This window comes from Falco peregrinus, chromosome 6 (assembly GCF_023634155.1).
Source record: "Falco peregrinus isolate bFalPer1 chromosome 6, bFalPer1.pri, whole genome shotgun sequence".
In the NCBI taxonomy this organism is placed as follows: domain Eukaryota; kingdom Metazoa; phylum Chordata; class Aves; order Falconiformes; family Falconidae; genus Falco; species Falco peregrinus.
This window is the reverse complement of record NC_073726.1, coordinates 77,564,071-77,577,385: the sequence shown is the minus strand read 5'-3', so window position 1 is coordinate 77,577,385 and position 13,315 is coordinate 77,564,071. Positions and strand designations below refer to the sequence as shown.

General features: G+C 39.7%; 1 protein-coding gene across 4 annotated transcripts in view; it reads left to right on the top strand.

The window, feature by feature from the left end:
- Nucleotides 1–13,315, top strand: part of SCUBE1 (signal peptide, CUB domain and EGF like domain containing 1) — a 216,020-nt gene that overhangs the window by 130,565 nt on the left and 72,140 nt on the right. For all 4 annotated transcript variants that reach the window (XM_055808524.1, XM_055808523.1, XM_055808522.1 and 1 more), the window contains one exon: nt 8,093–8,209. In XM_055808524.1, coding sequence (XP_055664499.1) covers nt 8,093–8,209 — 117 coding nt within the window. The remainder of the gene's footprint in view (nt 1–8,092; nt 8,210–13,315) is intronic.

Here is a 13,315-nt window from a genome sequence, read left to right as displayed (position 1 = left end):
ACACCTTGATGCTACATGGCTTGCTTTTGCTTTCATGCCTTGTGACTCAGAGGCTTTTCATGGTAGAGCTGTGTATTGATTAGACAAAAGGAGGTGGCACTGATCACCAGTGCAGTATTTCTATACTTTTTGTACATTCTGGGCATAACATGTAATTACGATCATCCTCCTTGGCCACGTAGCACTCATCTGTCTTGCATCTTGCTCAGGACACGGCAGCACGAGTCAACGCAGTAGAAATACACTAGATTGACTGGTACCTCAGCAGCCTGCAGAATGGCACAGTGACTGCAACGTGACATTTATACTTTCAGATGGTAGTAGTGCAAGCCCAACTTATATTCAGTGTCGAGGGCTCTTTGTGAATGCCACCTGGCTCAGCTTTCTTTATGTGATGAGCAGGGTTACACCTTCACAGTGCAGAGAGGGTGCTTGCCTCCTTCTGAAATCAGTTTCTTGTCTGCCACCCGAAGAAGCTTATTTTGGTTTGGGTGTTCTTAAAAAACATAATTGATCCCTCTGTTACTTGTCTATTTCATTCCTTGTACCCATGTACAGCATCTTTGGGGTTTTTTAATCTTTTTCTCTTTTAAGAGAATAATTTGAAAATTTATGTAATCTTAAGCAAGTTTTTATCACTTGGAACAGTATATCAAATGTTTTAGCAGGTTGGCTGAGAATGGGAATGCAGAGTTCTTCATATAGGTGCAGGTTTATGCACACATTCCAGAGTTTATGGGAATAATTTCTTAAGGAGAGCATAACTAGAGCCTGACCTTGCTTAAGTCAAAACAGAGACACCAACCTGTCTGTTATATGCTTTTTTCATATTAATCCTGTTGCATATCATGCTAATCTAAATGAGTTTAAGAATGGATATAAAAGATTAAATTCTCTTATTGCTGTAAAAAGTTACATTTACAGAAGAATAAATATTATCAGGGCAAAAAGTAAATTAAAAGTGGGGAGTGTCAAGGCTTGCTTTTAATTTTAGTACTATTGGCAGTAATTGCTGTACTATTGGTAGTAATAAAAATAATGCTATTTTACATACACAGAGCATATGTGCTAATGAATTTCACAAGATCTTATGAGTATAGGAAATACTGCATCTATTTTAAATGAGGAGACCAGTATGTCACAAAATTTCTTGTGAGCTCCAGCACAAATAATTTGCCAAGGGTGACACAGAAGCTTATGGGAAGCTAGGGAAGAAATTTAGGTCTCTTCTTCCATGCTCCAACCTCCAAACATGAGCATTTCCTATTGGAAATATCATAGAACCATAGAATATCTCAGGTTGGAAGGGACCTGTAAAGATCTTAGAGTCCAACTCGCTGCCTCTCGCAGGACTAACACTAATCCATATGACTAAGAGTGTCTTCCAGATGCTCCTTGAACTCTGACAGTCTTGGTACCATGACCATTTCCCTGGGGAGCCTGTTCCAGTGACTGACCACCCTCTAATGAAGAACCTTTTCCTAATGTCCCACCTTAACTTTCCCTGATGCAGCCTCATTCCATTTGCTCGTGTCCCATTCTGATCACCAGAGAGAGGAGATCAGCACCTACCCCTCCCCTGCCCCCCTTGAGGAAGGTGTAGACTGCAATGAGGTCTCCCCTCGTCCTTCTCTTCTCCAAGCTGAACAAGCCAAGTGAGCTCAGCCACTCCTTGTACATCTTGCCCTCAAGGCCTTTCACCATCTTGGTCGCCCTCCTCTGGACACACTCTCGTAGTCTGATGTCCTTCTTATATTGAAGTGCGTAAAACTGCACATGGTACTCGAGGTGATGCTGCACCAGTGCAGTGTAGGATGGGACAGTCACCCCCCTCGACTGACTAGCTATGCTGTGCTTGATGCACCTCAGGACACAACTGGCCCTTTTGGCTGCCAGGGCACACTGTTCACTCATATTCAACTTGCCAACAACCCAGACCCCCAGATCTCTTTCCACAGGGCTGCTTTCAATCCTCTTGTCCTCCGGTTTGTATGTGTGATCAGAATTTCCCTATGCCAGGTGCAGAATCCAGTATATGCTTTTGTTAAATTTCATACAGTTGGTGATTGCCCAGCTCTCTAGTCTATCCAGATCTCTCTGTAAGGCCTCTCTACCCTCGAGGGAGTCCACAGCTCCTCCTAATTTAGTATCATTGGCAATACTAAATGTGTTGGATATGTATCAGCAATATGAATGCATCAGATTCCAAAGGGATCTTGAGCTTGAGTAGAATACTGAGTAGATATGAACTGTGCCCTTGAATTTGATGTGCTGCTTGCTGTGTTCATGGTACTTCCCTGCTTCCCTTCTCCCTCTTCCCCTCCAGTATTCTTTATCAGAAATACAGTTAAAGTGAAACTCGGATTTTTTTAATCTCTGTAGGATATGTGAATCACTTTCATAGAACTCATGTAAGTTGGGAGGGACCTCTGGAGGTCATCTAATCTAACCTCCTGCTCAAAGAAAGGGCAACTATACCAGGTTGCTCAGGGCCATGTCCAGCTGAGTTTTCAACATCTCCAAGGATGTAGATTTCACAGCCTCCCTGGGAACACGTTCGTGTGTTTGACCACTCTCATGATGAAAAATTTTTACCTTGCATCAACCTGGAATTTCCTATATTCTAACTCCTGTTTGGTGCCTCTTATCTTTCCACTGTGCACCTCCAAGAAATGTGTTGTTCCATCTTCTTTATGCTATCCCATCAGTCAGCTGTAGACAGAAATAAGATCTCTGAGCATTCTCTTGTTAAGGCCGAACAGCCCTCAGCTTCCGAGCCTTGTCATGCGCACCAGCCCTCTAAATGTGATCTTTCTAGGCCTTCGCTGAATTTGCTGTAGTGTGTCCATGTCTTTCTTGCACTGGCGTGCCCAGAACTGGACACAACGCTCCAGGTGGTCTTACTTCAAGCATCAAGTAAATAGAGGGATAGGGTCACTTCTCTTGATCTTCTGCTTATACTCTTACTAATAGAAGTCAGGATGTTGTTGGCCACCTTTGCCTTAAGGAAACACTGCTGAATTCCATTCAACTTGTCCACCAGGGACCCCAGGTTTTCTTCTCCAAAACTGCTTTCTAGCCAGTCAGTTCTAAGCCTGTTTTCTTGTATGGGATTATTCCCTCCCATATGCAAGATGGGTTTGCCTTCGTTGAAGCTCATAATGTTCTCCTCAGACCATTTTTTCCAACCTCTTAAGGCCCCTCTGAATAGCATCCTGGCTTTCTGGTGTATTGACTGCTCCCCCAGTTCGGTATCATCCACAAATTTGCAGAAAGTGTCATCCATCCCTTAGTCCAGGTTGTTCGTAGAGACATTAGGCAGTATTGACCCTAGTACCACTAACAGAAGCTGAGGGGTAGCTCGAGCGACAGACTGCCAGTTGGACTTCGTACCACTGATTCAATCCTTTGTGTCCAGCTCTCCAGGCAATTTTCCATTGCCTGTCTATCCATTCTCTCTCTCTCCACTGTGGCCATAAGGATACTGTGGAAGACCATGTCAAAACCCTTGCAAAACACTTGCAAAACATCCACAGCTCTCTCCTTATCCACAGTGTAAGCCATGTAACTGTAGAAGGCAGTTGGGTTAGTCAGACACAATTTGTCCTCAATAAGTCGATGCTGGCCATTCCAAATCACCTTCTTGTCTTTCATGTGCTTGCAAATGGCTCCTAGGATGACTTGCTCCATAAACTTATGGGGGTGTGATGTGAGGCTGGTCTGGCCAGTAGTTCCCCAGATGCCCCCTCTTGCCTTTCTTGATGTTTACCTTGCCCAGTCATCAGGAACCCTACCCTGTCCTCATGACTCATCAAAGATTATAGAGAGTGACCTCACTAAGATATATATTACTGTAAAATGTAAAATTCAGATGTATACCTTCTAGTCCCATAGACCTATATAAGTTTGTTCTGCTTTCCACCATATTTCAGTTCTTAAAACCCAGTTTTGTATCTTAGTTAAAACTGACCCAGGCTGCTAAAGTGAATTGTAAAGACTCCAGGATTTGCCTGATTTTGAGCAATATGCTTAAAATCACATCACATTCTTTTGATCGTAGAGATAAAAGGAAGGCATAAAATTTGGAGGCAGGTTTTGGAGACACCTGTCTTTAAGGCCGTTTTTCAATGGCTTTATGAAATAATTGGACACTTCCAAATAAACATATTTGAATAGAGGCTTACATTTGGAATGGTACTATTCACCTGTTTCATAAAAGAGGCTAAAATTTAGGTTTTCAGAGATGTTCCCAAACCATGACACATATCTTCAGTTTCAGGCATTTAACAGCATTCAAAGCCAAATAAATCCTTTCTGATATCAGTCTTCTTTTTAAGAAAGTGACCAGGCCCTATTGCCACCTGGTAGAAATTCTGCTTTGGTTCAAAAACTTCAGAACTAGAACCTGGAGAACTGATCTTTCCCTGCTAAACCCTTGCAGACACTGAAGTGACATATTAAAGCACCAAACACCCATGTAGCTTCACCTGGTAACTCAGACAACGTTCCTGACAGAGTGCTGAAAGACCGCCAGCTCGAGCTTGTGCTTTTTAATAAGGTATTTTAATATCCAGAAGCAGTGCAATGGATAGTGTACCCATAGTGCAATGGAGTATTGTTAAAACAGTGAATGTCCTAATTGAGTAAACCGCAGGTATAGCATGTTGGTAATGATTTTGGTTACTTCCTTTCTATAGGCCCAGGGAGCAGATACATGAGAGATTGTTCCAAAATTAGGAGCTTACATTGGAAAAACAGAATGTAAGCTGTCCCAGACTGCCTTAAGTAGATAGATGTCCTTTTCTTTAGATCCCAGTTCCTGTCGTGAGTTTTCTGGTGGGAGTTCAATAAGGATGTAAGTAGGGCTGCAAACATCACTTTAAATTCACAGTAAAGTCTTAATAGTTTCAAATTATGAGCTTTATTGTGATTCAGAAGGAATCTTATTGTCAGTTACATGACACTGCTTTATTTGTGTCTTCCAGTTCTTATTCTGTTCCTCCCATCAGAACAAATACCATAAGAAATGTTCCAAAAATTCAGGGTGGGGTGGGGTTGGATAGTAATAAATATGCTGAGGTTGCCTTTCACAGAGAAAAAAAGCAGTGGAAAATGGTCTGTAGGTTCAATATCACCATGAAGATCTGATCCAAATTTTGAACATCCGTTCATTCCCTTCCATATAAGTATAGCTTCTCCAGTGTGATAGCTTGGAAATAAGTAATTTGCTTCTGCTCTTCATTTGAGACATAAAACTTGTATTTGCATTTCAAATATATACTAAAGTTTGGTAGGGGTGAGTTGAAGTCATCTCTAACAGAAACACAGTTGGTAACACACTTCAGTTTATGCTGTATATAGGCCTCAGTTATTCTATAGCTCATAATACCTCTTTCCCACATCATGCTATTCACATTTGCTTCCTTTTACCAATGTTTCTCACAACCTTGAGTTTAAGTAATTTCATCAATACATCTTTCTATTTACCAAAAATGTTAGAAGTACTGTCAGATATCCTCTTGCTCGCTTGGATCTTCATTCTGTTAGAGTTCATCATGTATTAAAGTCAGAGTCACCAGGAAAGTTGAAGGTTATTTATCCTTTTTGGTTTGTTTTGCTAAATCTCTGTGAAAATAAGAAAAGCTGGCTTGATTCCCTCTATTTATACATAGAAATAACTCTTGTTCACTGAATGACCCTTACCCTATAGATCCAGTCATCCATGCCATGGGAAAAAAAAATTATTGTGTCTATTCATTTTCACTGGATGTCATCCAGAAAGCAGAAATATTACTGCTTATGTTCATTTCGTGTTGATGAAATGCAATAAAGGACTCTTCATACACCAAAGTTAATCTGCTAAAGTAAGTTTTACGGCTCTTTGCAGTGCCATGCCAAACGCACATCTTCAGCCTTTTTTCCTGTTTTTTAACCTTAACTCTTTACTCCTGGCAAATCATCCTACCATTAAACTGTACCCAAGTAAAAAAGTTTTAAATGATCCAAAAATTTTCCCCTTCTCTGAAACATAAAATTGTTTGATATGTTTGCCTTGGAGGATGGACACACATTCACATACAAATGGAAATGCCAACATTGTCATTCACCGAAAAATTCTTCAAGTAGCAGTTTCAGCCTCTTAAGTCTATAAAATAGCCCTTCCCAGGGGAGCAGATGAAAATCAGAACTATATTACAGGAGCAATCATGTTCAGATCTTGCAAGTCACATCTAAGGTGAGCAAGAACTCCACCTGAAAATAAGGAGTTGCAGACTCAGTTCCATTTTCAGAAAGCTGCTCCAGAAGATGTGTCGATCCATTTGTTAGCTGTGCTTGCTGGCAGTTATGTGCGAATCCATCTGTATACCAATTGCTTTTTCTATATGATGTTATTACATAGCACACATGGCATAAAAAATTTAAAACCGATCTAGTAGAGCATGTGTGAATGTATATGGAGAGCAGAGTTCTGTCCCATGTTGTTAATGCATGTGTGCCCCAACCCTTCCTTTCAGTTTGTTCATAAGCGCCAGCAGCTTATTCCACAACTGATGTGAAGGTCTGTGCCAGTGCAAATGAAAAAAAAAACCAGTTACACCATTTTCTCTTATTTTGAAGCAGTGAAGTCCCTCCAAAGGGCCAGTCTGAGTTCACCTTGAGGGCATTAGCGGAGGCTACTTTAAAATAAAAATCTTTTAGTACTAGTCAATTGAAAGATAAAGCCTTTTCTGTTCTGTGTAAATAATTTTTGATCAATGTTCTGTTCTAAGGCAATTCCCGATTAGCATGTCCTATGGCTTATTGTCAGACCCTGTCCACAGGGTACAATTGTGACACAGGCTGTGAATATTCAGCAATAGGAGTCTGTAAATCTGAGTAAGTAATGACAAAGCCTCTTTAGGGAAAGCCAGAATGAGGTGAGCTGAGTAGAATAATGGCAGTCTTGGGGGGTAGGGGAGTATTTTAATTTAATCAAAGCCAGAGAAACTGAAAAAGATACAATTAAAAGAACTTGCTCTCTGAAGTAAATACTTTTCAGATAAATGCACAGTTCAAACTGACATGCTAAATTGGCATCCTTACATCCACTCTATTCTCTGGATCAAAGCAAAGTTAATCATTTCACTTGCCTTTTATCTATTTTATGGATGTGTGTGTGGGTGTGTGTGTGTATGTATGTGTGGGGGGGGGGGGGGTGTGTGCACATGAGTAACAGAAAATAATGGCAACAAGAGAGTGGTTTTTGCTTTTTCTGTAATGAAGTTGAAGATTATTTTTTTTTAATGTAGTGGTACCTGATAGTCATTGCCCACTGTTGTAAAAGCTGAGAAGTATTGCAGCTTTCTCTTGCCTGTGTTTGCCCAGCCACCCTTCTACATACTACAAGCACTGGGAAATTTCAATGACACAGCTTGGAATGGGTTCAGTGACCTCAATTATGCCCTCCCACCCACTCCAAACTCCTTTCAATTTGCAAAAAGCTTTAAGTGGACAAAACCCAGATGCCTTTTGCTTGTAGTTCAGTAAGAACAGATTGGGCATGTAGATTCTTGTCAAAGTGATATATGTAGTTCATTTTCCATTAACTCTTTCTTAACTAAGGATTTTAAATTCTCAGTTCCAAGTCTAGCACTCTGCTTTGCTTTCTACTGCTTTTTAAAGTTCATTATGCCTACAAGATCATTTTAAAACATGAGCCTTAAAAAGCCTCAGCTAGACATTGACTGATACAAAACAGACTGAATGTTTGGTTCTGCTTTTAAAGGCAATCACTTTTTTTTCTTTTTAAACTTGTTTCATATGTAATAACCCATCCTATTGTCTAAAACAGTTCAAAAGCACTAACTAAATATAATAAATAAAAACACCAGTTTGGGGGGAGAAAGAAGTCCTGACTTGTGGAAATGATTTACCAGTCAAAACCAGTACACGGGCCCTGATGACCTTGACAGCTTGCTTCAGTTGGCTTGCTTAAACTTAGATTGCTTTCATAATGTTGTAATATTGCCCCGAAGAGCCTCCCCCCTCCCCCAGAACATTTCATTACACTTCCTTTCTCCCTCTCTCTCTCTTTTTCTCCTTCGTTCTGCAGAAACATGTGCTGTCAATAATGGAGGCTGTGATCGGACTTGCAAGGATACCGCGACAGGGGTACGATGCAGTTGCCCAGTTGGATTTACCCTGCAGCCTGATGGGAAAACGTGCAAAGGTCAGCTTCTGTTTGCTTTGCAATGCATCATTTGCCTTCAGCGGTTCCAGTACAAGATGTAAATATTCAGTTATTTAATCAATACTTTTGAGTTAAGGTAATACTGGCCTACTGATTGCAATTGAGTTCATTAGCCTTCTCCTTCCTTAATTTTTCTGTATTTACTTACTTCAATCATTTTTCTCTCTATTTATTAGAGGGTTTTATTACTGCAAAGAAATGAGATACAGAGGTCAAACTGTTTCAAACTGACCAGAGGTTTAGAGGAACAACTCTGGGCCCAGAAAGCCTTCAGTTTCACAGGACAGTCTGATACCCTTGTAAAACTTCAGTCATCTAATAGTGTCTGAATTTGTCCATTCAAAAAGCAAGTTAAAATTCTCAGCAGGCACTTTGTTACCTGCAGATAATCAACTGGTTATTACTAAGTGAAGCCAAGCAAAGGATGCAGAGGTATTGCTCAAAACAACCCAGACAATTGTCCATTTCTGACCCTTCAAAACATTAAGTAGCCAGCTACAAAGGAAAACCAAAACAATGTCTACTAGTGCACAGGTCTAAACCATACAGCTGACGCTCAGATTTTACTGTTGCAGAGGCAGCACAAGAACCTTGGCAATTTTTCCCTCATGAATGTGTTAAAACTTAGGTCAGGGGAAGAAAGAACAGAAATGAGCAGCTGATATCACTGTCAACATCTGTTCTCCATTAAGGAGACGGGGACAGTTCTCAAATATCCCGGCAGAATCACACTTAACGGCACTATGCGCATCAGTAGATGTGGAATCAAGTTAGTAGGACCAGGCCTTCCATCAACCATTTTCCCATCTTCCTATGTATTTCTCTTGAGCTCCATTGCAAGAGACATGGTGATGAACATCCAGGAGGCCATTGCATATATTGTTGTCACAGAGAATACTTCTTACTACTCAGTGACTGAGCATAAGTTGACCTAACTTGCTAAGAAACGATTGGGACTTCTTTTCTTCAAAGTAACCAGAAATGTCAGAATATCTTCAGTCCAGGGCTTGATGTTACTTAAAATAGTAAAACCCACAAAAATAAACAGAAAATGTGTGGTTTCCTCTTGCTCCAGGCTGAAAAATCCCAGTGCTTGGGCATGATCCTGTTAGTATTTATAGAAATAACAGTCCATTTGCCTGTTTATTTGAAAATAAAACATTTAAACTGCCATTGCACACAATGTTAATAGTTAAGGGTGAGCACACATCAAAAATCAGTCGTTTTAGTTCAAGCCACACAAAAATAAATCTTCATTTCTACAGGCAGACTAGTTAAGCCATAGCAGAGCAGTAACAGTGATTCCACCAAGTGCTTAAAAAAGAGGCATTTTAATACTGTAACATACACCTAGACTTGATCATAATGTTTATTATTAAAACTGCATCACGAAAAAAAGATTCGGTCTAAATTTAGAAATTTGGCCATAGAACTAATATGAAACAGTATTTGTATAATACTCAAGTCTATAATTAGTGCTACAGACAAAATGAAATATTCAACTGATCCTCAAACCAAATACCCTAGCTCTAAGCTCTTTCACATTTCGTCTTTCCCCCTTTTTTATGAGAAGAAAATATAAGAAACAGAATCTGATTTTTATGATGCTGCAGATTCTTTCTTACTTTCTTAAAGTAAGCAGCAACTGGAAACTAATCCACATGGCTTAACAAACCAACCAGGTCATTTCTTTTTAACCTTTATTGACATTTTAGGAAATACTCTTCATCATAAAATGGTAAAATACATGTTTTACATTTAATGTAATGGTAATTAATAATATTTATCTAATGTATTGCACTGTGAGATTTCTGGGCTAGATTTACTGCTTCCCTGAAGCTGAAGTAACTTCCCATTTAAATCTGTGCACAAAGGATCCTGCACTTAAACTGACAAGTGAAGCTTCTTCTGTAGCTTTCACAGGCAGCCCTTAGTCAAGAATGCTCTCTAAGATCGACATTTGCTGAGTGCAAAAGTGAGCATTTTGTTGGAGTGACATTGATGCCTTCTCGGCTCCTCTTTCTTACAGGTAAAGCCTGGAAAAGGCTGGGGTGCGGAAAACTCAGTGTTGCACCTTCCTTACTCTGAGTTCTATAGGAAAAAAAGGAAAAGACTGATCACCTCAGGTTCTCTCCTTTGATTTTTTTCCTCCTCATTCTCCTTGATTTGACTGGCCTGCAGATTCTCCTATATGCAGTTTGTTTTTCCCTCTAGCTGTAACATTACATCTGTGTGGTAAGAGCAATGGATTATCTGTCAGATGCCCTTTAAAGCATCTTCAGGGATCATGCAGCTGTCACAGCCTGTCTTTCTTGGGCAGAGCTTTCAAGTCCATCAAGCATCACAACGTTTTCAAGTGAGGTTTTTCATGGAAGCGTCATTTTAAGAGAGGTTTTATTTCTAAATATGGAAGAAAGACATGCCATTATCTATTAAAGGAGAGAGATGGGACATATAAGAAAATCTGAGAGAAATTGGAGGGATAATTAATATATTAACTGAAAAATGCAACTGTGAGTTGAGCAAAATGATTAATATGTTTAGGTTGAATTTAGCAAATAATGTTGACCAAAAAGAATGTTTTTATTGGAAAGTCTAGGATTCTTCAGTCCATTTTGGCATCTTCCTCTCTTAAGACATTTTACATAGTGCAGCTACTATTTGAAATTATGTAGTTGCTTAGATTCAAGAGGATTAACTATGACTCAAAGAAACATCTGAACTTTTGAGTACTCAGGTGGACATCGTGTAATCTATTAATCTGTAATTCTAGCTCACTGGAGGTGACTTCCTCAGTTGTGTGCTTTTACCATACTGATATTTTATGGAAATCTCTTCCACTTTTCTTCCTTACTTTTTACAAGGGAATCAGGTAAATTAAAGAACATTTTTATTTTAAAATTAATTAATTAAATAAAAATACTATTATTCTAAATGGCAAAAATTCCTAGATGATTCTGTTCAAAAACCAGAACTAGTCTGTTTTAGGCATTGGATAGACATATAATGAGAAAAAGAGTTTACCGTCCACAGTGTTCACAGGTTTTTGTTTAGTAATTGGAATTTCATTAACTGTTTAGTATAGAAAAAATGCAAGTATATATACAAAAGGAAGGGCAGTTTTTTAAGAAAGAGTATATGCACACATGCTTTATTTGCCAAAAGATGGCAAATAAACCCTTTTAAATGTAACTGATTGTTCTACACTTTGTTTGCAATATCGTATTTCATATGCTATAGTTCTATCATAAAATCTGGAATGGATTCAAATCACAGAGTGCAGAACTGAGTCACAGCTGATACTCTGGTATTCCTCCCAGCCTTTTCCTAATGTATCAGAGAATGGAGGGTGCAGGAAAGCAATTTCCAAGTAATACAAGGGACCAACCTTGAGCAGTTTTGCATGTTGACCTCTTTCACAGGCTCAGTGGGAAATGAGCATTCATTGTACCTCAAAGAATCAAGCTCTTTTTGTTAATGCAAAGTGCAGTCCAGTTTACATAAAATGTTAATAAAACAGGAAAAAAAGTGTTGCGCAGAAGGTTTTCACATGGAATATGTACAGTTAGCTGTGTAGCCAGTAGGAAGACTACTGTAGTGGAAAGTTGTTTTGGTTTCTGAAAGCTGAAAAAAATCTTTTCTGTCTCTGACTTTCTCCCTTACATATATTACTTACCTGATCTCATAGTGAAATAAGAAAAAAAGTGCTGTATGTAGTCTAGTTAGAGGCACCTTCAGATGTGTTAATGGTGACTGGGATAAAAATTCATTAATCTTTTGCTGTTCTTTAAAAGTTAATCTGAAACTCCGGCCTTTCCTTAGCTGGGTTGGCACACAATGGAGAATGCTCCTTTTCCCCCTTCAGCTTTCCTATCAACTTGGCTCTTAATAAGCCAAGCCATGCAGGCTTTTGTCAGCTAAGAGACACATCCCAGGCAGAAGGAATTCTATATTCTCCCTCCAATTAATGCTATTTAATTTCTCCTACCATTGTAACTGGGTGATCCCAGCTTGATGCTGAGTTCATTTGATGTTGTTGATTATAGTACTACACATGACAAAACAGTGTAGTTCATTTCCTTAAATGCCTACCAAGTCAGCCCACAGACGTCAGTCAGCTAATGCAGACAGAAAGGGAGCCAGAGGTTTAAAAGACATTTTGGCCCAGGATGCTTATTGCTCATTGCCTCCTACCCACTTTTTAATATCCCCTCTATTGTGCATATCAGGGGTTCCGTGGTCCCTAGCTCCCTTGCTGGTTGATTTCTGTGCATCCTTCCTGCTGAGTACCCTTTTCAGGAATCCAGCGGTAATCTGCCCTCAGTGAGAAGTATCATCAGTTTAGCATTTTAATTCTATTAAATACAACTTATGTAGCTGATAAAGCAGGAGACTCATTTGCAAAAAACTGGGGGTTCAAGAAGAGTGAAGTCAGAGTAGATTAGGTTTAGCACAGATTGTTTAAATCCAGCTGCCAAACTGGATCAAACAACAAAGGGCTCATCTGCCCGAGGGCAGTTACAGAAGGATGGGAGACAAGCTGAGCTAGGGAGCATTCTTCTTCCAGGATTTACAGTAGAGAAGGACTGGGAATGACTGCAAAAGACATGTGAGACTCAGGCTTTCTTTCTAGGTTCTGTAAGAAGTGAAACAGAGCAAGAGGAAGGGACATAGGCTTCTGGCATGGTGTAAAATGTAGGACCGTGTGTCTGATGTGCTCCATCTCTGCCTCGGGGATTTAACAAAGAAACTGCCCCCGAGGAACTCTTATGCCCCAGAATAATGCAGCTTCCCAGCACTGTACATAGACATAGGGGAACTGTGCAGGGTGCAGCACTTGCTGAACTCCTCGAGTCAAAAGGCAGAGCAAATAAAATTTTTAAGCAGAAGAGAAGCAGAACTGGATTTCTAAGGGTTGTGGAGCAAAAGCCACATCTCAAATATGGCTTTTACATTAACATCTATAAAGTGCCACCTAACTTTGCCGTGCCCCATAGATGTTTTGTAATAGCAAGATGTATATTATTTTTGTTTGGCTAACTTTCTACTTTGCATCATTTTCATAGGCTTGATAGTGGGATTTTG